The sequence below is a fragment of the Mustela erminea genome, chromosome X, assembly GCF_009829155.1.
Source record: "Mustela erminea isolate mMusErm1 chromosome X, mMusErm1.Pri, whole genome shotgun sequence".
Classification (NCBI taxonomy): domain Eukaryota; kingdom Metazoa; phylum Chordata; class Mammalia; order Carnivora; family Mustelidae; genus Mustela; species Mustela erminea.
The window spans coordinates 95,754,034-95,779,302 of record NC_045635.1 but is presented as its reverse complement, the minus strand read 5'-3'; the positions used below and the strand labels follow the sequence as shown (position 1 = coordinate 95,779,302).

General features: G+C 38.0%; 1 protein-coding gene across 1 annotated transcript in view; it reads right to left on the bottom strand.

Annotated features, from left to right (window-relative positions):
* Window positions 1-326: 326 nt before the first annotated feature.
* Window positions 327-25,269, bottom strand: part of HTR2C (5-hydroxytryptamine receptor 2C) — a 284,332-nt gene continuing 259,389 nt past the window's right edge. The window contains exon 6 of the mRNA XM_032331448.1: window positions 327-3,812. Within this exon, the coding sequence (XP_032187339.1) occupies window positions 2,986-3,812 (827 nt within the window). The 3' untranslated portion in view covers window positions 327-2,985. The remainder of the gene's footprint in view (window positions 3,813-25,269) is intronic.

Genomic DNA, 25,269 nt, shown 5'->3' with positions numbered 1-25,269 from the left:
AAAGCCCCTTCCTTGGGTTAAGGAAGGTAGGATAATTTGGGAGTGCAGTTATTCTGCTCATAAAGAATCAGTGATGTTAATATTGTTTTGTTGTTTATACTTCTTAATCGTCTTTCCTCTGGCTTTGTTGTCTTTGAGTACATGCAGAATTAATCAGAAGAGTGATATTTTCTGGCTGCTTTTGTCTTTTTTATCTTATTTTACAGGATATGATTTAATTTTCAAAGAAAATGGTGAAGTGGTATATTTTCCCTTCGAATGACAGAGGGGCAAAAAAGACACATGACCTACTAGCCAACATTTAATAAATTTAATAAATTAATAGGAAGTATCACAAAAACTTGGAATGGATAACATACAGGAACCACAAATAAGACAACACTTTGCAACCACTCACAAAAAGTACCATTTGACCAAGGAGAAGATTTACAGGAAATAATATAAGGCAGTCTGTTGCACGTGTCTTAAACAGATATACATATATAATAGTACATCAAAATGATTTGTTCGACAGTAAATTCACCACGTTTACGTTTATCACATGGACTTTTTCTTTTTAAAACATTTACAAAAGTTTGTAGATTTAACATTGAACTGTAAGATTTATATCCAAATGAGTATATTTGTTTCATACCAAACTGCACAGAACTTACGAATAGCACACGATTTGAGAATAATTACTGTGTTGGGTACTATTAAGTACTACTACTTGATGACATAAGAATTATTAACAAATGTGCTATAAGCTATTATCATTCAACTTATTGCTAGTGCTTTTCAAAATCTGTGGTTTATATTTTATTTCTTTGTAAAACATGTGCTATGAGCTTGCCCTGATAGTTAAGAAAAGAAATCAGATGTTTCCAATTTTCTCTAATACTCACAATACTTCAGATCTGAATGCGTGTCATCTCAAGGACTGCTGAAGGATTTCCTCCAGTCCTTTTTGTATCATCTACTCTGCCTTACGTTAATACAAATCGATGGATTCATGCAACATACATGGCATACATGCAGGACTCCATCCGTATGTGCAGAACTCATGCTCAATGCATGCTGTGTGTCTTCAGACGTCTTCGTTTCAGTAAGAATTAGATCATCTCATTCAATTTCCTATAATTGTTTTAACATGCAATTCAACAGAGCTAACAGGCAGGTAGACTTGACTTTCATGGTGTATTGGGGCATGCTCAAGCAATTGACTGACATTTGGCAGTGTTGCTAATCAAACAGACTGTATGAGTTTCCTCAAATACAGCAGCTCTCCCACTGCCCCTGTGGCAGACTGTTGGATTTATCTATGCTGTGTGTTGAGAACATAGACCAGGGGTTCTCTGAAATTCAGATTCTGCCTTCACGGATTTCGAGATCTTGAGAAGCACACACTAAGGTGTGTAAGTAACTGTCAGGCATAAGAGATAGCATCATGAATTCTTCAGAAATTGATCCACAGTTGTGTGAAATGGACACACATGGAAATAGTGGCAACACTTGGATACTCGGCACACAGCATAGACTTCATGGTCTGACTTTAGCGATGCTTGAAAACCTTTCGTGGTTAACAAACTAGTTAAATGGTACTGAATTCTTAGAGCAGCAGGCCCACGAATGAAACAATGGCCAACACTTATTGTGACACAACACTATTATTTTAACAAAGATTTTAAACTTCTGGTACATAATTGCAGTACAATGAAGAGCTTGCCACTTTCACAAATTAGCTGCAGCCTTTTCCTGCACTAGAGAGTTTGGAAGGATCTGAAAATGAGATAAATTTTGTTTAAAATCCAAATGGAAACTCTGTATTTCTGTTGTTTTTTTTTTTTTTCCCAGAGTTCAGTACAAGCTTGTTTTTACTTTTTTTTTTTTTTCACATTCTAAGGGCCTAATTCTGTAGTCCTTAATCAAGTAAAACTTCCAAGGTTTTGATCATCTATGCTTCCAGCACAAGTTTTACTCAAAAATGGACTGCGAAATTGGGTCCTATAGATAGAGGTACCATAATTATGAAAATATTTTAATAAGGCTCAAAATGCTAATTTCACTTTGTGTGTAGCACACGAATTTCCAGGATCCTGAGATCAAAACCCAATTGATGTTGAATCCTGGATTGGGAAATAACTCTGGGATCTTGTTCCCCAGTTTAATCACAGAATTAGATATTTACTAAGGACCAGAATGAAAACACTAATTCCAGTTTGCTTGTCGTGATAATCAGAATTTGAACATTGTCCTTAAGAAGTGAAAAGCTATTGGTGTATATATCTCGTATCATCCTTCCACTTCTGTAGTCCTGGTTAACCAGCTGCTATGTTAAAATACCACTATGGGGACGGACATTGCAGTAAAATACCAACACGACATCCGGACAATGTCAAATTTTGCCCCTATATGTGACAACGAGGCTAAGTTCTACCTTTGACTCGCCAATGCATGTGATAAGGTATCACAAGGCAGAACCTATCTTACTGTGTTTATGTGTGTAGATGAGCAGAGCAAGAATTTAAAGTGTATATTTACTGTCAACCCGGAAAAAGAGTCCACTGAGTTCGTTAATTTTGGTGTGGTTGAAATAACCACTGTCACGTGCGTCATTCTGGTCTCCTGCAAATGCCACCTGAGATCAACATCAACATTTTCTTATGCCCAAAAGAAAAAGAGAGAGGGAAAGAGAGAGAGAACGAAAGAAAGAGGGAGAAGGAGGGAAGGAAATAGGAAGGGAGGGATAGTAGAAACATCAACATTTTATGCATTAAATAATCAAAATAAGTTATTCTCCATCTATTATAAACAGTAAATATAGACCCCTAAATCTCACTGTCGTGTGCATGATTGTAAAGTACAGGGTTGCAAAGCTATATACAAAACACTTTTTATCAGACAACGGTATTTACATTAGTGATGACCGACAGAAGAATTCTAAGACCTTTCCCTACATTTGTAGCTTTGCCGTAGGGAAAGACTGTGCTGCTTGTACCCTGCTCATTATACACTGCTGATCCTTTCACTAACCACGCTGGAGGGATTAACTGGTAGCTCCAAATTCTCCACTTGCATCTCTATACCGGGCTCATTGTCATCAGCTTTCTTAAGCACAGGTTCGTTGGTATGCCGATAAATGTTAACGTTAAGCTCTCTCCCTGACAAAGCAGTAGCGGCCACCCTCGGCATCTGTCTCACCGGAGGTTTCTTTTCTGCCTTATAATTGCAGCGCAGATAGTTAGAGAAAGCCCTTCGGTAAATTTTGTTGAAAAGCGTGTACACCAGAGGGTTAATTCCTGAACAGACGTAGCCAATCCAAACAAACACATTCAGAAGCTTTTCCATGAGCTTTTGGTTACAGGCCTTCCCGCACAGAACCGACAGAATATTGGTAATGAAAAACGGGCACCACATAACCAGAAACACAAAGAAAACAATGCCGAGGACTTTGGACGCTTTCCGTTCATTGTTGATGGCTTGCATGGTGCCCCTGGGGCGTCGCTCTTTCTTCTTCCTTCGGCGTGGGTTCCCGTCCTGGTGAGGGTTGGCCGGGTTCTCTTCCTCCGCAGCGTTCCTCTTGCACCACTTCAGAAAGTTCCAGTTTATTCCAGGCGGTTCCTCGATGTGGCCGTGCAGTAACATCAGAGCTTGCCGGCGAAGAACGTAGATCGTCAGGCAGTACGTAATCACCATGATCGTCAACGGGATGAAGAACGCGACGAAGGACCCAATGAGAACGAAATTCGGGTCGTTCAGCACGCAGGTGGTGTTGTTGACGAACACTTTCTCTTCATCTCTCAGTCCGATCACTGGGATAGGAACTGACACACCTAAAGGGAAGACAAGGACAACAGAAGGTAGGATACAGTTACAGCACAGCTGAAGGACTGAACAGGTTTGTGCAGTGGCATACATTCAACTGTCTTGTACCGAAGAAAATTCAGAACTGGCATTTGTTGAAAGCTATTCATGGCATGAGCTGATAGTCACAGGAAAGAGTTGAGGTGTGACCTCAGAGGATGACCATTTCTTTTAGGCTAGGAATGCCTTCTCCCCCAAGTTCTGTAGAAGGTGAGGGATTTCCATCATTGCTGTGTGTAAGAGTGGATTGTGTGTGCTTTGTTTCATTTCCCGTTCCTGGAACTGTCCTGGCTCACACGAGGCGCTCAGTAAATAATTGTTGAATGAATGAATACATTACAGCGATACTCAATGGCATTAATAAATTCACTGTTTTGTTTTTGTTTTTGTTTTTGTTTTTGCCTATCGTCTTCTACATGCAGTAAAAATGATGTGTGCACCACCTAGATGAGGAACCATGCCTTATAAGGGTTGGCTGGGCTGAGTTTGAGATGAGTTTTTAGCCGACAGAGTCCCTTTCCACGCCTTCCTTTTTTGAGGAAAGAGTTTAAGAGGAGGAAATTTTATGTGTGAGTCCTCCGGAGCCAGAGTTCTGGTTGCTAGAGATGGAGAGGACAGCGGGGCCCTCAGCCCTGCTGCAGGGACTAGATCTGAGCACTGTCCAGAAATAATAATTTCTAGGCAGAAACTGACAGAACTCTCTTTTTAGCAAGAGTCCTTCCTGAGTCACTGGGCATAAGCAACCCATTTTAAGGGCAGGAGACAGAGCAAAATAAAGAGCTGGGAGAGATGCAGTATCCCCATTTCTGTGTGGAATTTCAAGCATTTCTGTCTTGTTTTGTTTTGATTTTTAAGAATACCAAGAGGTCGTTCTTGGAGGCATGCACCTCCATTAATAAATAAGCTCACTGGCGGAAAATAGCAATGAGGAGGTGGGAGCAGAAGGGGGTCTGGTGCCTCACTCTAAGGGAGAAACGTGGAAATTTTCAGAAATCGCCTGGTAGATCTTGAAGAGATCCCACATCCATAGGATAACTTGCAAGTAAGATTCAAATGTAAAGTTAATTTATTCTCCCTTGTGTCCCCAGGAAGGTGGAGCCTGGACAAAGTCCGATTGTACTTTTAGGAATCTATCAGAGATTGTTACTAGGAATCCTGGGTTGGTGGGTATTCACTATGAGCTGTGAGCAGAGACAGAAGTGCACACTCAGAGCTCAGAGATTGCTGCTGGCTTTAGGGAACACATGGAGAACTGTGACAAATCTGAAAGTGAAAATCCTTTTTTTTTAAATTTGAAGATTTTATTTGACAGAGAGCGAGAGCGAGAGCGAGAGTGAGAACAAGCCGGGCGAGCAACCGAAAGAGAGGAAGAAGCAGGCTCCCCACTAAGCAGGGCTCAAATCCAGGACCCTGGGATCATGACCTGAGCCAAAGGCAGACATTTAACCGACTGAGCCACCCAGCTGTCCCTACATTTCTTAAGTTTTAAAAAGTCAGTTAAGAAGGCTGCCAGCTTGTTCTAACATTAGAACCTTCATCCCAAAAGTCATAAATATAAGGAGTCTTTAGAAAGAGTGTGTATCAGGCTTGCCTGAAGGAAGTCAGTATTGACTTATCTTCAATGAAATGTTTTAGTGAAGGGTTAGGCTGCAGGAAGTTTTCCAGAATTAAGGAAGCGAGTAGGGAATTAAGAAAGGAGGGAAGGGCTTCTTCAAAACATAATTTACAAGAGAAAAAAAAATTAGGATGAGTACCTCCAAGTTAAGAGAGACTTAAAATACCTATTAAGCAGTTACAATATGTGGCTCTTATAATCTCGATGCCAACCAACTTTGAACAATTTTCATGACACAGCTGGAAATTCTGAATAATGACTGGCTTTTTGCTGATATTAAATAATTACCATTCATTAATTTTTAAGAAAGCTGTTGATTTTGTGGTTATGTAGAAAAATATATGTTATATTTTATATATACACGATATATATGTATACCTGATACATATTTTATATATACATGATGAAATATTTATGAAGTATTATGGAGTCTGGAGTTTATTTCAAAATAATATGGGAAGGAGAAATAGATAGAAGTAGGAATGAAACAAGACAGTACATAAATTGGTAAAGCTTAGAGCTGGATGATACATAAAGGGTTTTTATTATGTAATTGTACCTACATTTGTCATCTTTGAAAGCCTCCCTAACAAAAGTTTAATAATATTTTAAAAGAGAAAAAGAAAAAGAAAAGAGAAAAAGAAAAATATTTTAAAAGGGAAAAAGAAGACCTAGAGGTCCTTTCTGAAGCAGGCAATGAAATCACTGCTAGATCTCAGATCATAAAGTTCTCCAAGACTTACTCTCCACTGCTGACCTTGGAAGTGATTACTTTAGAGCAACAGACTTGGAGTTCTGCATAGAAACACTCACCACTTCGATACAATTGGAGGAAAGAAGGCCATTTTTTGCCAAAGAGCTGGCAGAAAAACTCATACTTTCCTCAGGATCCTATAGCAAGACCAGAGAGGGGTGTGGGAACATTTGGGTATAGGAACATTCCCTTCCAAACTCTCCCCTTCTCCTAATCCCTAGCCATGTGGGAACTAAAGACTTGGTCTGGGGATATTGCATTCTTTTTTGGAGGAGTCCTGATAAGTAGAGGCAAGCCTACACCCAGGAAACAAGTGCTAGAGTGGAGATTCCGTTCCCTACAGGAAGTGCTGCACAATGTTCTAGAGCGACCTGAAGTTTCTGAAGGCCTTACACACCGACCAGAAGAGAAGAGCCCAGCTCTGCAGTGGGATTGGCTTGTTGCTGTTAAAATCTTTACCCATTTTCCTAAGGGACTCTGGGGCCTGAAAGTAGGCCTGTGTCAAAGGATAACAAAAAACTGACTCTGGATGAGTTGAAGGTGCTATTAGATATATGAGTTCAATTTTATCCATGGCACCTATTTGTATAGTTTTATGTACATTGAGTAAAGAATGATTCCAAAGCTGCCTTTTGCTGAGTCTGTCTTATGTTCCAGGCACTGAGCCATGTGTATCACTGACATTATAGATGTAAACTGTACTATCTCAATTTGGTTAAAGACTATGTAATACAGATTTTAGTCTAGTAGCTTAACCCCTTTACCAAATTTATGCCATTATTAATTTTCTTTTTCTTTTCCTTCTTTCTTTCTTTCTTTCTTTTTTTTTTTAAAGAAACCATGAATGCAGTCAACAAAACAAGAAGAAACTCAAGATTTTTTGACACTATCTGGAAATTATAAATAATAGCAACAAATGAAGCAGCATTAATAACGATATATATTGCATGGATTATCTTATTTAGTACTTTAGAAAATTAAAGGTATATGTCAGCGGTTCTCAAAGTGTAGTTCAAGGACCCTGGGGGGCTGCTGAGGCTCTTTTAGAGGGTTTGCTAGATTTCCTTTTTCCAACTATTTGTCTTTAAAACTGCATTTTCCTCATAAACTTTAACTGAAACAACAAATCACAAGTTGAATGCAGATACAGATTTGAGAATTCAACTGCGTTTCCATAAAACTAAACATTAAAGAGATTTTCAAAATTGTAAAATATTGTTTTCATAAAAATGTTCTCTTAACATTAAGTGGGTTCATTTTATTTAAAATGAAATGATTCATAAATAGTTAAAACATTTCTCAGTTTTAATTTCAAATACAGCAAATATCAATAGGTATAATCCACGTACACAGAAGCTTTTTGGGGTCTTCAGTCATTTTGAAAATTATGAAGGAGTCCTGATACCATTGCGTTTGAGAACTGCTCTTCTACATTAATAGACGAAGTTATTTCAACATTAGAGCATTAAGTTCAGCAAATGAGTAAAGTCTTTATCAATATTTTAAATTTGTCAACCAGTAGAAGAAATTCCGGGAATATTATAATGTCAGGTAAATATAAAGCAACATCAATAATAGCAGCATACTACATGCACTACCTTATTCATTCTTATAAAAATTCTGAAAGTCACATGATATTTGGTGAAGTTAACTTCAGAAAAATTAAGTAATTTTAATAGGTATATTTGGAACATTCTTTGATATTTTTAAAACATTTGAGTTGCCCGAGGAGAAAGTGCAAAAATGAACTACCATAGAAAATACCAGGTATACATCATAATTGAAGTAATGATAACTACATTTTACTGGGTGCTTCTTAATTTGTCATGCACTGAGTCAAGTATTTTATGATTATTATGTAGTTTCATAAATTATCTTACTCAATCCAGACAAAATATTGAAAGAAGGAATTATTAACTAGAATCACTTAAAGTTTCTGAAATTAACTTCATTGAATCTTTATCAGTCTTTCTTAGAATTTTAGAAGCAACAAAAATAAATTATAATTCATGTTCTGCTGAAAATATCAAGTACCACTTCAACCAATAAGCAGTCATTTTGCATGCATTATCTCATTTAGTTCTCAAATAACCCCGAAAAGTGATTATTATTTATTAAGATTACTTAAACTCAGAAACAAAAATATGTTCAATAAACTTATGTCTTAGCACTTTAGAAACAATCATGAACAGTTATCGTTTAAGTCTTTATTGAAAATATCATGAGTTACTAGTAGTACTACTACAACTACGACTACTATGACTACGACTACTATTATGACTATGACCAATACTGCTACTGCTGCTACTCCTCTTCCTATTGTTCATTGAGTACTCCCTGACTCTGCTACTTTATCTGCATCACATACTTTACATGCATTATCTCATTCCAGCCTTATAAAAGCCATGAAATAGCCTGGTAAGGTTATTTACTTCAGGTCAGGCAATTAAATCCAGAAAATATATAAAGATGTTCACATTGTTTCTTAAAGCCTCAAATTCAGGCAACACAGATCAATTCTCTTCAAACTCTCTGATGATAATATCATATGCCAAGAATCCTTAGATGCGCATTTCTTTCAGATTTCAACATCTTTGAAAACATGGTGTGTCTTATGAATGGAAGTCTCTTACAATCACTGTTGGCCAGCCCCCAGTCCCTACATAGTTGTCATTGCCAGTACATGTGAGAACCTGTTCTGGAAAACTTCTTTTGATCTCTTCCAGTAAAAAAATTATGAGCAGCAATTTTTTTTTTTTTGCATCAAAATTTGCGAAATGGATATCAGCGGTATGGTAGTAATTCAGTGTGAATGAAGAATTATGTCAAAACAGGTAACAGGATGGAACATTCTGAAGGCATCCTCAATAGTGTCAAATGCCACAGAGAGGTCTAGATTTAAAAAATTTCCTAGATTAAATTTCTAGATTAAAAAAAATCCCTAGATTAAAAAAAAATTTCCTCTGTCTTTGAAAATGAGAAGTTCACTGGTGATTATAGAGAGAACAATTAGAGTGGAGTAGTGAAGACAGGAAACAGATTGCCAGGAAATGAATAATAAATGGTGATACAAAGGGGAGGGAGAGATTATAGAATAAATTTCCTGGAACAAATTGGCCAACATAAAAATGCAAGCGTTCTTCTAAACTGCAGGGCTATCTTGAGTAATACAACACCTTACTAAAACTGAAGGGCAATCTCAAAGGTACCTATTTTTATGGTAGTTTATGCTTTCTGTACTGGGAAATGGATTTCCTTTATGAATGCAAATTTCCTTTACAAAAGGGTAACTTTTTTTTTTTTCTTAAAGATTTTATTTATTAATTTGACAAAGAGAAATCACAAGCAGACGGAGAGGCAGCCAGAGAGAGAGAGAGGGAAGCAGGCTCTCCGCTGAGCAGAGAGCCCGATGCGGGACTCGATCCCAGGACTCTGAGATCATGACCTGAGCCGAAGGCAGCGGCTTAACCCACTGAGCCACCCAGGCGCCCCCAAAAGGGTAACTTTTAAGGTATTTTTATGGTATGGAAGTTTTCATGGAAAAATTTTTTTCAAAGACACCTAGGAGGACCACACAATGTCAAACACATGCATGGTTCCTAGCCTCATGGAGCAGTAAGTGAATCTCTTGCATATGGGAGTCGATAGCAGAGGATGAAGGAACTATGTTCAGAGAAGAACGTAGAACATGAAACAATGCGAACTGTGTTGCCTTCCTTCTCAGGTGATAAACTGTGGCAGAGTTGTGGAGAGAAGCATTGCGCATGCTTTGGCAAATACATCAGTATGATGTTCGTGCAGTGAGAATGTTAAGAAATTCAGAGTCAGGTTCAGAGTCAACTTTGAACTTCAAAAGGTTTGTAGGTTTAAGAAGAGTAGCGACATAGGCATGTGTGAAGAAGGGATAGTAGGGGTAAGAGGAAGAACTTAAATAACTGAAGAAAGTTGAACTAAAAGAGGAAGACTATAAACAAGGAGAGCAAGGGAAGACAGTCCATGAGCTAACAAGATGAATGTTCAGGATTTGTAAGATACACTTGGAAGAGAATCTGTGAAGAGGTGGGTGGGGAAGGTCTTAGCGTTTAACGATAGTACAGCTGAGGGCATGAAAAAGTGAAATTGGAGGTAGTGCTGAAATATGACCACATTACTACTGAGAAGTAGTAGAATAGGCCACCCCAAAATATGCCTCTTTGGCATAAAGATTATTTTGAGTTGGTTATGTCGAGAAATTGCAAACACAGGGAAAGCTCTGAAAACAATGTAGGAGTTACCCTTTTGTAAAGGAAATTTGCATTCATAAAGGAAATCTATTTCCCAGTACAGACAGCATTTTCCTATATGTACAAGGAAGAGAATGACTAACTCAGGAGAGGAGACAAGTTTATTAATGGAGAAGACACCCAGTTAAATCTGCATAACAAATCTTACCCTTGTTTATTGTGCTTTTCCTAGTAATCTCCTTTAACTGGTCTCCTCCCAACCAACATCTTTGTTGTTAGCTGAAGATGATATTTAAGGTGGTGGCTTGCACGACCTGAAGAAGTTACTCAGCTTTTTTTTTTTGGGGGGGGGTATATCCCTTGTGTACAGGAAGTATTTACATATTATTAAATGTCTGTTTTTCACTTGTTAATCTGTCTTCTATTATTGGAGGTCTAAGTTAAGACCTCAGAAAGTAGATGGAAAATCATTTCTCCTTCCTGCATTATTCACAAACTAATAATGTTTGAGAAAACTAAGATTATATTTAAGATTATATTCAAGATTAATGAAGATCAATAATGTGCTTCCCCGTTATGGGTGAAAGCTAGTAGAATGAAGGAACTTAAAAATGCAAAAAAGAAAGGTAACGGATGATGGAATAAGATCCCTGAGGAGGCAAAGTCAGAAACAATTGAAAGAATTACACTAGGAATTAAGAATGGCTGTTATTTTCTATTAGAAGAGATGGTAGTATGAATGGGTGGTAGAAATTATCAAGGCCTCCATGAAAAGGTAAAAGAGGGATAAATAGAAATGAGAACTAACTGGTAGATGGCAAAAGAGCAGAACTGCACAAAATGATTGAAGTGGATATTTGTTAATTCTGTGAAGCAATGAGAAAAGAGAGTGAATGCAGATAGGTGAATGTAGATAGTAAGCTTTTCTTAAAAATAAAATCAGACAGTTGAACACTCTTATATGCTACTGGGAAAATATTCAGAAGAGAGTTTGGAGGTTCAGGAAAAAGAGAAAGAGAGAGAGAGAGAGAGAGAGAGAGAGAGAATGAATGGGCAATGAAACAGGCTCTGAGAACCTGAGAATAAATGGACAGCTGGGTCCCCAGGCAGAAAGTCAAGACTTGGTAGAAGGTGGCCTCAGTTCTTTCGTAACAGATAAGAAAGATATTATTATGCAAGGGAAAGAAGAGTCTAAATAAAGTGAGAAGTAGAAAGGATTAAGGGAAATAAACCAACTTTTGAGATATTTAGGAAGTTTCATTTATAAGACATGGTGAGTTATTGGATATGGCATGTGAGAGAGAAGGAAGAGTCAATAAATAATCACAGGTTTCTTATTTGTGTCCTTGGGTAGATGGGGTTGCTGTGAAGCATAGGAACATAGAAGAAGGAGCAACATTGTGGCAGGAAAGGTAATGGAGTCTGGATTGTGTTATGTTAGAAGTGCTTGTTGAGGACCAATATGAAATTCTGCGTGAATATAGGTGTTTGGAACTCAGGAGCTAGGTGTGAGCTGGGGACCGGATCTTTCTTATAAGGAGAAATTACAAGGTCATGATCTTTTGAGGAGAACTTTTGCGGAAAGAAGAAGGATCAGAAAAGAATGTAGGGCAAGGCTTCTAAACCTTTGTGTAAGTATAGACCTCCTGTCAGTATAATGTTTTTGAATGGATTAAACAACACAGGGAATTGCAAAAAAAAAAAAAAAAAAAGAAAGAAAAAGAAAAGAAAAGAAAAGAAAAAAGAAAAAAGCACAGAGAATTGCCAAAAAAAAAAGCAAAAAATCCCCCCACCCAAAATTATTTTGACATTTTTCTATCAAACATTAAAGACAAACTTTAAGAACAGTAATATATGTGTTTTTAAATTAACACATCAAATATCAAGTTCTTGTGGTGGATCTAATAGCTACTCAAATTTTGAAATAGTCACCAAAATAGTCAGACCTTATCATAGGTCAAGATATATGCCAGAACTGAATGTGATTTTTAATTGTCTGTGATTCTTCTTGGTGATAATAATACAGACACTGCGAATTACTATTATGGTTCATTGCCTACATTTGTAATTGGAGTAAATCCCAAATTTCAGTTATGGGTTAGTCAACATCAGACTTTAGAAATTTCCAGCTACAGTCATGATGCAGTAGCTGGTATAAAATTAGACTTAACATCTTGCTATTAACAACTATTTTTTTTTAAAGATTTTATTTATTTATTTGACAGATCACAAGTAGGCAGAGAGGCAGGCAGAGAGAGAGGAGGAAGCAGGCTCCCTATGGAGCAGAGAGCCTGATGCTCAATCCCAGGACCCTGGGATCATGACCTGAGCCAAAGGCAGAGGCTTTAACCCACTGAGCCTCCCAGGCGCCCCTTGTTATTAACAACTATTAAAACTGTTAAAAAAAAAAAGACTATCATTTTCTAATAATGGTGGAGTAGCTTATAGAAGGCCTATACTCCTGCTAATAACAACCATAAATTGTGAACAAAATTTTAAAAACTCAACATTTGAAGGTACATAAGGGTGAGCAAAAAAACATGTAGAAAATATAGAAGGCTCAGCCATTGAATGAGGGAATCATGTTGCTTGAATTCCAAATTTATATGTCTCCTCCCCTGAGGGCTTCTCCAGCAGGGAGGTTACACTTCAGAGGAGAAAGTTGCTATCTATGGGCTGTTCATTGAGGGGCTGCTCAACAGTCAGTTTAGTACCTGACTCTTGGTTTTGGCTGAAGTGGTTGTGATCTCAGGGTCATGATCTGGGGGGTCATGAAATTGGGCCCTGTGTTGGGCTCCGTGCTGGGCACAGAGTCTGCTTAACATTCTCTCTCCCTTTGCCCCTCCCACTCATGTGCTCTCTCTCTCTCTCTAATAAATAAATAAGTCTTTCTTCAATATATAAAAAGAGAAGTTACATGTGTAACTGAGTTGCAGAGTAAGAGAATAGCATTAAGATCTGAGAGAACAGCTAGGATTTGAAGAGGGCAGTCAGTGACAGGACAAACCACCGGGAGGAGAGGTTTTAAAATATCTGTAGAAAGTTCCCTCCATTTCTTTCTTTACACCTGAATTCTTTATGTGTGAGATTTGTAAGGAACTCATGGAACAAGCAATATTTGAAAGGATGAAAGTATTTAATAGAGATTTCAGCAGTTGTCTATGGCAGTGTAAACAAAGTTGGGAGTTTGCATCACACCATTAGAAAAGCTTAGTAAATACCTTGGCCATTCATTTATACTCGGAGCATACCTTGGGAAACAAACAAACCAACCAGTTTCTTAGGACTAAGGGAGTCATAAGAACTGGAAACAAGAGCTTTTAAATCCCAGAACCCACCATAAGAAACAAAAAAACAATGCTTCTATAAGAGTATATTTATAAAATTACTAGATATACAAAGAAACAAAAAAAGTGACCCATAATAAAGAGGAAAATAAGTACATAGAAACAGACCCACACATGATCCAGATATTGAAATTAACAAAGGCTTTAACTGGGATAAATGTCTTAATAATTTACCAGAAAATATAGAAATGTATTGGTAGATGTGAAAATTTCAGGATAGATGTGGAAACTAAAGAAAAGAGGAAATCCTGCAACTAAAAAAATTCATTATTTAAAATTAAGAAAACACATTGGATGGGATTAATAGTAGAAACAATGATCAATGAACTTCAAGTAGGTCAATGCATATCATTTAAACTGAAGCACAATTTAAACAAAAGATTTTAAAAAATTGGACTCATGTTTCCAGCCATGATAGAGTTCTTGGTACCAGAGTTGCCATCCTGCCAAAAACAGCAATAAAACTAAACAGAAACACACACACACACACACACACACACACACACACAAATATATCTATGATAAAAAAAATATATAAAGTATATATATATTTCAAGCATTTGGAAATGATTTGTGTAGGACTATGCTTTTTAAGATAAGGGAAACAAATGAGATAGTGCTATATTCACCCTTTCCCTCTCTGTCTGGAGACAATTTCTTGACTGTGGCACAGGGAAGAAAGCCCAAGCAGGGATTGTCTGTCCTGCTGAACTAAGGAAAAAGAGGTCAGCATTCAGGACTCCCCAAACACCTGGAATTTCCTGAGCAAGGTGTAAGAGAAGAGAGAACTCTGCAGAAGGAGAGACCAAGAAGTATTTATGAGCAGAAACTCCAGGTACATGGTTGAGAGCTGGTTATGTAGTGAGATTCCATAAAGCCTAGAAGTGAGTGGCAGTGATGAGAACAAGAATAGGACAAATATACTAGAGGTTAAACAGTTCTAAAAGTTAGAATCTGGCCCAACCAGAATGATGAGACCACATTTTCCATCATTAACATCTTGAGGATTCAGCTGAAACAAAGGAAAGTATATACTTAGTGGTAAGGATCATGTCCCTAAAAGATGCACCTTAGTAAAACTTAAAACCAAACCTGAATAGAGTCAAGAAAAACAGAAGAAAATTCATAGCATGCCAGCCTGAAATTGAATAATCTTTAAAAGAAAACAACACCTCCTGAACTTTTTGTAATATCTACAGTGCCCATTATAAAATAAAAGTTGGATATGAAGAAATAGGAAATTATGATAATAATCATGAAAAAGCAATCAATGAGAACAGACTTCCTGTACCACCTACCATTGGAATTATCAGAAAAGAATTTGCAGCAACTATTACAAAATAAAGATGTTGAAGGACTTAAAGCCAAATATGGTCCCAATGAATGAAAAGATACTGGCTCTTGACAGAGAAATGTAAATTATAAGAAAGAATGGAATGGAAGCTTTGGAACTATGAGGTAAAATATATGAATGAAAACTAAACTGGACAAGTTTTACAGATGACTGGCGATGACAGAAGAAGGGAATTACAAACCTAAAGACACTCGCAAAAATTAATTGGAAGAGGCTGAGGGAGTGAAGGAAGATGGGGCCATAGTCGGAGGACCCTAGGCTTGCCTCATCCCTCAGACACAGCTAGATGACTATCAGATCATTCCGAATACTCAAGAAGTTGATGCGAGGACTGACAGAACAAACTGCACAACTAGAGGGAGAGGAGAGACCACATGGAGGAAGGTGAGAAGTGCAGAGACATGGTTTGGAGGAGAAACAGATCACACGTGCTGTTGGAGGGAGGGAGTGGTGGTCATGGAGAAAGGTGAGAGAGGAGGAGGAGAGAGGGAACAAACAGGGATCGCCATAAGGAGAACAATTCTCCAAAGCCACTGGCTGGGAAAAAGAGATGGGCTAATTTTCCAGAGTTTTTGCAACCAGCAGGGCTCAAGGAGTGGAATTTTAGAGGTCAGCAGGCTTTGCCAAGATAGAGCCTGGTGGGTGCTGCCCTACTTCTGGAAAGAAGGTAGGTGAGCAACACTGGGGCAGATGGCACGATCTGAGGATCACCTGTGGAACATGGAGAGAGACCATTGGCTCTTTTTGGAGCTTATCTGTGAGACTGGCATTCACAGAGATGCCTCTCTGGGAATAAAGGAGTCAGTGGGCACTGTTTCCCTCACCTGCTTCTCAGCATAGCTGCAGAGACACCTGCTAAGGGGAGCTAACCCAGACACTGGCTGTTTAGCTAGCTTGCTCCAATTCCCATGCCCACGCACCCTGGCATGACCACCCTTCTTGGTCAAACCTGCATTTATCTCAGCACAACAGGACCCTTCCCCAGGAAACCAGTACAGGTCCCCACCACAGCATATCCCTAAACTTTGGAGTTTTAAAAGTCAGCAGACTTGGCTGGGATAGAGCCCAAGGGGCACTGCACTGCTCCAGGCAGGCAAGCAACTTGGAGACAGACTGCTTGACAACAACCATCTTAAAATGCTTAGGAGGCATGACGGGATATTGCTTGCTTTTCTGGGAGCACTTTCCTGAGAACAGCAAGCATGACAGCCCTCTCTAGAGACAAAGGAGCAGCCTGGTGCCATTTTCCTTCTTTGCCCCTCAGTATAAACCAGCTTCAGTAAACAGCACAGTGCCAACACTGGATGCTTAATCTGCTTACACCAAGGTCTGTCCCCCACTGTGTTCTGTTGGTACTGTTTCTCTCAGACAAGAATGCCTACAGACCAGCACAGCAGGCCTCTTTCCCAGAAAACTAGCATAAACTCCCACACCCACCTTGTTGTCTGATCATACAGTAATGCAAGGCTTTATTTCTACAGGAAGTAGCATCAGGTCTCATGTAACAAGCAGACCAGAGCATGCCTACTTGAAACCTGCCACGCTCTGGCCTAGGTCCAGTACTGACCACTGTAAGCAAGGACAGACTCTGAAGACGACTGACCTGAGGGAAAGAGCTTCCCAAACATGGCAGCAGAGTACATGAAGCACATACCAGAGACACTCTCTGAAGCCCCAGTACCTGGACACCATATGACCTTTTCTTCACAAATCCATTACTTTCAGGAGCAGGAAACAAATCAGGCTTTTCTAACACACAAAAGAAGATAGAGACTTAGCCAAAATACCAAGAGAAGACTTCATCCCAAAAGAAAGAACAAGAAAAGTTCACTGCCAGAGAGCTAATTGAAACAGATATAAGTAATATGCTTGCTTGAGATTTACAGCAACAATCATAAGGATACCGGGTGGGCTTAAGAGAAGCATGTAAGACATCAGGGAGACTCTTAACACAGAGACAAGGAGTTAAAAGAGTAAGAATTAAAAATACAGAATTAAAAATAACCGAGATTTGAAACTGCCAGAATGTAATGACCACAAGGTGGAAGAATCAGAGGAATGAATAAGTGGTATAGAAATAGAATAATGGAAAATAATGAAGCTGAAAAAAAGAGAGAAAGAAGAATTATGGATCATGAGAATAGACTTGGGGAACTCAGTGACTCCATCAAATGTAACATTTGTATCATAGAAGTCCAACAGGAAGAGAGAGGAAAGGGAGTATGAGGTTTATTTGAGGAAATAATAGCTGAAAACTTTCCTAATCTGGAGAAGGAAACAGACATCCAAGTCCAGGAGGCATGTTGAACTCCTAGCAAAATCAACAAAAGCAAGCCAACGCCAAGACATATTGCAGTTGAATTTGCAAAACATAGTGATAGAGGAAAAACTTAAAAGCAGTAAGACAAAGGAAGTACTTAACTTACAAGAGAAGACCCATAAGGCTAGCTGCAGATCTCCACAAAAATTTGTAAGAAGTTTTTGAAAGAAGCTCCACAAATCTTGACAAGCCTGAAGGGAGTGGCATGATATATTCAATGTGCTGAATGGGAAAAATCTATAGCCAAGAATACTCTATCCAGCAAAGCTATAATTCAGAATAAGTGAGCTAAAGAGTTTCCCAGACAGAAACTAAAGGAGTTTGTGATCACTAAACCAGACCTGCAAGAAAGATTTTTTAAAAAGATCTATTTATTTATTTGAGAGAGAGCACAAGAGAGCAGAGGGAAGGGAAAAGCAGAGAGAGAGAGATAGATAGAGAAAATCTCCAGCAGATACCCTGTTAAGCACAAAGCCTGACACAGGGCTTGATCCCAAGATCTCATGATCCTGAGATCATGACCTAAGCTGAAACCAAGAGTTGGATGCTCAACTGACTGAGCCACCCAGGCACCCCTGCAAAAAATATTAAAGAGGACTCTTTGAGAAGGAAAGAAGGAACAAAAGTGACAAATACTAGAAAAGAACAGAGAAAATCTCCAGAAACAACCACAAAATAAACAATAAAATGGCACTAAATGCACATCTATCAATAATCACTCTGAATGTAAATGGACTAAATGCTCCAATCAAAAGACATACAGGGTCAGAATGGATTAAATTTAAAGAAAGAACCATTGATATACTGCTTCCAAAAGACTCATTTTAGACCTAACGACATCTACAGATAGAAAGTGAGAGAAACATTAATCACGCCAATGGAAGTCAAAAGAAAGAGTAGCAATACTTACATCAGACAAAATAGATGTTTAAAACAAAGACTGTAACAAGAGGTGAAGAAGGACATTATATCATAATTAAGGGGTCTATCCCACAAGAAGATCTAACAATTTTAAATATTTATGCCCCCAACTTGGGAACACCCAAATATATAAATCAGTTCTACATAAAGAAACTCATTGATAATAATACAATAGTAGTAGGGGACTTTAACACCCCACTTACAAAAGTGGACACATCATACAAACAGAAAATTAACAAGGAAAAATGGCTTTGAGTGACACACTAGACCAGATAACTTAAAAAAAAAAAAAAGATTTTATTTATTTATTTGGTAAAGAGAGAGGCCACAACTAGGCAGAGTGGCAGGCAGAGAGGGAAAAGCGGGCTCCCTGCTGAGCCGAGTGTCCGAGAGTCAGAAAGTCTGATGTGGGGCTTGATCCCAGGACCCTGAGCTGAAGGCAGAGACTTAACCCACTGAGCCACCCAGGCACCCCAGACCAGATAGACTTAACAGATATATCCAGAACATTTCATCCTAAAGCCCTAGAGTATACATTCTTCTCAAGTGCACATGGAACATTCTCCAGAACAGATCCCACACTGGGTCACAAATCAGCCCTCAACAAATACAAATAGATTCAGATCACAGCATGCATCTTTTCTGAATGCTATGAAACTTGAAGTCAATCACAAGAAAAAAAAAATTGGAAAGACCACAAATACATGGAGGTTAAGCAATATGCTACTAAAGAATGAATGGCTCAACTAGGAAATCAAAGAAATAATAATAATAAAAATGTACATGGAAACAAATGAAAATGAAAACATGACAGTCCAAAACCTTTGGGATGCAGCAAAAGCTGTCATATGAGGGAAGTATATAGGGGTGCCTGGGTGGCTCAATGGGTTAAGCCTCTGCCTTCAGCTCAGGTCATGTTCCCAGGGTCCTGGGATCAAGCCCCACATCAGACTCTCTGCTCAGCAGGGAGCCTGCTTCCACCTCTCTGTCTGCCTGCCTCTCTGCCTACTTGTGTTCTCTCTCTCTGTGTCAAATAAATAAATCAAATCTTTTTTTTAAAAAAAGAAGGAAGTATATAACAGTACAGACCTACCTCTAGAAGTGAGAAAAACCAAATAAACAACCTAACTTTACACCTAAAGGAGCTACTAAAAGAACAACAAATGAAGCCTAACCTAGCAGAAGAGGGGAAATAATAGAGATTAGAACAAAAATAAATGATATAGAAAATAAAAACAGTAGAACAGATCAAGGAAACCAGGAGCTAGTTCTTTGAGAATATTAATAAAATTGATAAGCCCCTAGCCAGGCTTATCAAAATGAAAGAGAAAGGATCCAAATAAATAAAATCACAAATAAGAGAGAAGAGATTACAATCAACACCATGGAAATACAATTATAAGACAATATTATGAAGAACTATATGCCAACAAATTGGACAATCTAGAAGAAATGCATGAATTCTTAGAAACACATAAACTACCAAAATTGAAAAAGAAGAAATAAAAGAACTGAACATACTGATAACCAGCAAAGAAATTATTTCAGTAATAAAAATATCTCCCAACAGGGCACCTGGGTGGCTCAGTGGGTTAAAGCCTCTGCCTTCAGCTCAGGTCATGATCCCAGGGTCCTGGGATCGAGCCCTGCATCAGGCTTTCTGCTCAGCAGGGAGCCTGCTTCCCTTCCTCTCTCTCTCTGCCTGCCTCTCTGCCTACTTGTGATCTCTGTCTGTCAAATAAATAAATAAATAAAATCTTAAAAAAAAAAAAAAATCCCCCAACAAACAGAAATCCAAGGCCAGACAGCTTCCCAAGGGAATTCTACCAAACATTTAAGAAAAGTTAATACTTATTCTTCTCAAACTATTCTTTTTTTTTTTTTAAAACTATTTTATTTATTTATTTGACAGAGAAAGACACACAGAGAGAGGGAATACAGCAGTGGGGAGCAGGAGAGGGAGAAGCGGGCTTCCCTCCGAGCAGGGAGCCTGATGTGGGCCTTGATCCCAGGACCCTGGGATCATGACCTGAGCCGAAGGCAGCCGTTTAATGACTGAGCCACCCAGGTGCCCTCAAACTATTCTAAAAAATAGAAATGGGGGGCACCTGGGTGGCTCAGTGGTTAAGTCTCTGCCTTCGGCTCAGGTCGTGATCTCAGGGTCCTGGGATTGAGCCCCGCATCGGGCTCTCTGCTTGGCGGGGAGCCTGCTTACCCCACTCCCCCACCGCCTGCCTCTCTGACTACTTGTGATCTCTGTAAAATAAATAAATAAAATCTTAAAAAAAAAATGGAAGGACAACTTCTATATGTATTCTATGAAGACAGTATTACCCTGATTCCAAAACCAGACAAAAACCCCACTAAAAAAGAGAAACTCAGGCCAATATCCTTAATGAACATGGATGCAAAGATTCTCAACAAAATATTAGCAAATTGAATCCAACAGTACATTAAAAGAATCATTCACCACGATCAAGTGGGATTTATTCCTGGGCTTCTAAGGTGATTCAATATTCACAAATTAATCAATGCCATACACCACATTAATAAAAGAAAGGGTAAGAGCCATGTGATCCTCTCAATAAGTGCAGAAAAACATCTGACAATGTGCAACATTCATTCATGAGAAAAACCCTCAACAAACTGCGTATAGAGGGAACATCCCTTAACATAATAAAAGTCATATATGAGGAACCCATAGCTAAAATCATCCTCAACAGGGAAAAACTGAAAGCTTTTATTCTACAGTCAGGAACAAGACAAGGGTGTCCACTCTCACCACTGTTATTTAACATAGTACTGGAAGTTTTGCCATAATAATCAGACAACAACAACAACAAAAATAAAAGTCATCCAAATCAGCAAGGAAGAAGTCAAACTTTCACGATTTGCAGGTGACACAATATTTTATGTAGAAAACATGAAATACTGCACCAAAAAATTGCTAGTACTGATACACAACTTCAGGGGGTTTGCAAGATACAAAATCAATGTACAGAAATTTGTTGCATTTGTATACACAAATAATGAAGTAGCAGAAAGAGAAATCAAGGAATCAATCCCATTTATAATTTCACCAAAAACCACAAGATACCTAGGGATGAACCTAACCAAAGAGGTAAAAGATCTGTACTCTGAAAACTATTAAACATTGATGAAATAAATTGAAGATGATCCAAAGAAATCAAGGACATTCCATGCTCATGGGTTGGAAGAATGAAGATTGTTAACATGTCTATACTACCCAAAGCAACCTACACATTTAATGCAACCCCTATCAAAATAGCTCCTACATTTTTCACAGAGATAGAAAAATCCTAAAATTTGTATGGAACCACTAAAGACTCTGAAAAGCCAAAGGAATGTTGAAAAAGAAAACCAAAGCTGGTAGCATCACAATTCCAGACTTCAAGCTCTATTACAAAGCTGTGATCATCAAGACAGTATGGTACCAGAACAAGAACAGACACACAGATCAATGGAACAGAATAGAAAGTCCAGAAATGGACCCACAACTCTATGGTCAACTAATCTTTGGCAAAGAAGGAAAGAATACACAATAGAAAAAAAAGACAGTCTTTTCAACAAAAGGTGCTGGGAAAATTGGACAGCAACATGCCAAAGAATGAAACTGGACCACTTTCTTACACCATACACAAAAATAAATTCAAAATGGATGAAAGACCTCAATGTGACACAGGAATCCATCAAAATCCCAGAGGAGAACAGAAGCAGGAATCTCTTTAACATTGGCCATAGCAACTTCTTACTAGATATGTCTCCCAAGGCAAGGGAAGTAAAAGCAAAAATAAACTATTGGGATTTCACCAAAATAAAAAGCTCTGTATGGTGAAGAAAACAATGAACAAAAATAAAAGGCAACCTACAGAATGAGAGATGATGATTGCTCAAAACACATCTGATAAAAGGTTAGTATCCAAAATCTATAAAGAACTAATACAACTGAACTCCCCCCCAAAAAAAACCCAGTTAAAAAATGGGCAGAAGACTTGAATAGACATTTTTCCAAAGAAGACATCCAGATGGCCAGCCTACATATGAAAAGATGCTCAGTATTATTGACCATCAGGGAAATACAAATCAAAACTATGAGATATGACCTCACACCAGTCAGAATGGCTAAAATTAACAAAACAGAAAACAACAGGTGTTGGAGGGGATGTGGAGAAAGTGGAACCCTCTTGCACTATTGGTGGGAATGCAAACTGGTGCAGTCACTCTGAAAACCAGTATAGAGTTTTCTCAAAAAGTTAAAAGTAGAACTACCCTATGATCCAGAAATTGCCCAAAGGATATACAAACACTGATTTGAAGGGATACATTCTCCCTGACGTTGATAGCAGCATTATCAGCAATAGCCAAATTATGGAAAGAGCCCAAATGTCCATCAACTGATAACTGGATAAAGAAGTGGTATATATACACAATGGAATATTCTTCAGTCCCCCAAAAGAATGAAATCTTGCTATTTGCAAGGATATGTACAGAGCCAATGAGTATTATGGTTAGTGAACTAAGTCAGTCAGAGGAAGACAAATACCATATGATTTCATTCATATGTGGAATTTAAGAAACAGATAGACATGGGGGAAAAAAAGAGATACAAACCAAGAAACAGACACTTAACTAACTACAGAGAACAAACTGAGAGAGACAGGCAGTGGGAAGGGTTAAATAGGTGATGGGGATTAAGAAAGGCACTAAGATGGGGCCTGGGTGGCTCAGTGGGTTAAAGCCTCTGCCTTCTGCTCAGGTCATGATCTCAGGGTCCTGGGATCGAGCCCCATGTCGGGCTCTCTGCTCAGTGCAGAGCCTGCTTCCTCCTCTTTCTCTGTCTGCCTCTCTGCCTACTTGTGATCTCTCTCTGTCAAATAAATAAATAAAAATTAAAAAAAAAAAAAGAAAGGCACTAAGATGAGCACTGAATGTTGTATCTAAGTGAGGAATCACTAAATTCTATTCCTGAAATTGGCATTACAGTATGTTAACTAACTGGAATCTGAAAAAAAATAAGTGGAAAAACAAAGTATTTTATAAACTTTAGACTTTCATTGACTTATGGAGCAATATAAAGCACTCTAACACACATGTAATAAGAATCTCAGAAGAAGAGGAGAAATAATGGGGCAGGAAAATATTTGAAGAGATTATGGTAAAAATTCCCTAAATTTGGCAAAAAGTATCAATCTATAGATATATGCAACTCAGCAAGACTTGAGTGTAATAAATTTGAAGAAAACAAATCCTAAGCATATTATAAACTAACTACTTCTAAACAATATATATAATAAATCTAAAGGCAAGAGAAAAATAACACATTTCACAGAGAGGATTAATATAGAAATGTCCAAAGACTTCACATCAGATACTATAGAAGGCAAACGATAATAAAACTGCTTTTAAATAGAACAAAGTAAAAACAAAACAAACCTGTCAAGCCAGAATTTTATGAGGGTAAAATTAAGACATTTTCAGACAAAATAAATCTAGGAGAATTTATTGACAGGAGATCTTCACTAAAAGAAATGCTGAAGAAATGTTTTGAATTGATTGAAACAACAGATGAAAATTCAGATCTATTCGAGTATAAGCTACATCTTATTAATTTCCGAAGATTGAAATGTTCTATAATACCTTTTTTACAATGTCAGAATTAAATATCTCAGTTGTTTACAGCCCCCCCCCAAAAAAATCATAAGGAAATGTGGTAAAACAGTTGGATAAATATGTTGAAAACACAGCATATAAAATCTGTGGACATTGCAAAAGCAGTGTTCCGAGGCTATTTTAGCCATAGGTGTCTATATTAGAAAAAAAAGGAAAGGGCTAAAATCAGCGAACTCAGTTTCCACAATAAGAATTTTTTACAAAGACGAAATTACATCCTATGTAGAAGGAAAGAAATAATAAAGACAAAAAACAAAAATCAATAAAAGAGAAAACAAAAATAAGAGAAAACTGGCAAAGTAAAAGCTAATTCTTTGCAAAGTTTAATAAAGTTGATGAATCTCTAACAAGACACACCAAGACAAAGCAGGCAGAAAGAAGAGAGAACACAAATTACCAATATCAAGAATGAAAGAGAAGGTATCACCACATAACCTACAGACATTAAAAAATCAGGAGCTACTATGATCAGTTATGATCAGGTTTATGATCTGCTTCATGTATAATGTTAAGAATCATACAATAGTACAAGTCTGTTTATACCCACTGACATATGTGCAATTGTTTCCATATAGTTTACTTCTAAATATGGTATAACCCCACAACATATTGTTATAAGTTTTCGTTGAGTTATTACTTAACTTTTAAAAAACGCAATGAGAGAATGTATGCGTTTTATAATTTCAAATGTTTCATTTTCCCAATCTCTCTCCTTCCTTTCTGAGATCCATGCATATTTGATGACTTTGCAGAGCCTCATAAGCTGTTGATGCTCTGTTGGTTTTTAAAAGAAATTTACCTATTGAGCATAGTTTACTGGCCTATAAAAATAGGTTCCAATTATATATTTGTATGAGGTTTTACAAATGTATATACCTGTGTAATTACCACCCAATCAAAATAATAGAACATTGGGGCGCCTGGATGGCTCAGTGGGTTAAGCCTCTGCCTTCGGCTTGGGTCATGATCTCAGGGTCCTGGGATGGAGCCTTGCATTGGGCTCTCTGCTCAGCGGGGAGCCTGCTTCTCCCTTTCTCTGTCTGAGTCTCTGCCTACTTGTGATCTCTCTCTCTGTGTCAAATAAACAAATAAAATACTTTTTTAAAAATAATAGAACATTTTCAACACTGCAGATAGTTTTCTCATGTCCCTTTCTAGTCAGTGTCTTTGAGCTCAGAAAATGACTATTTGGATATCTATC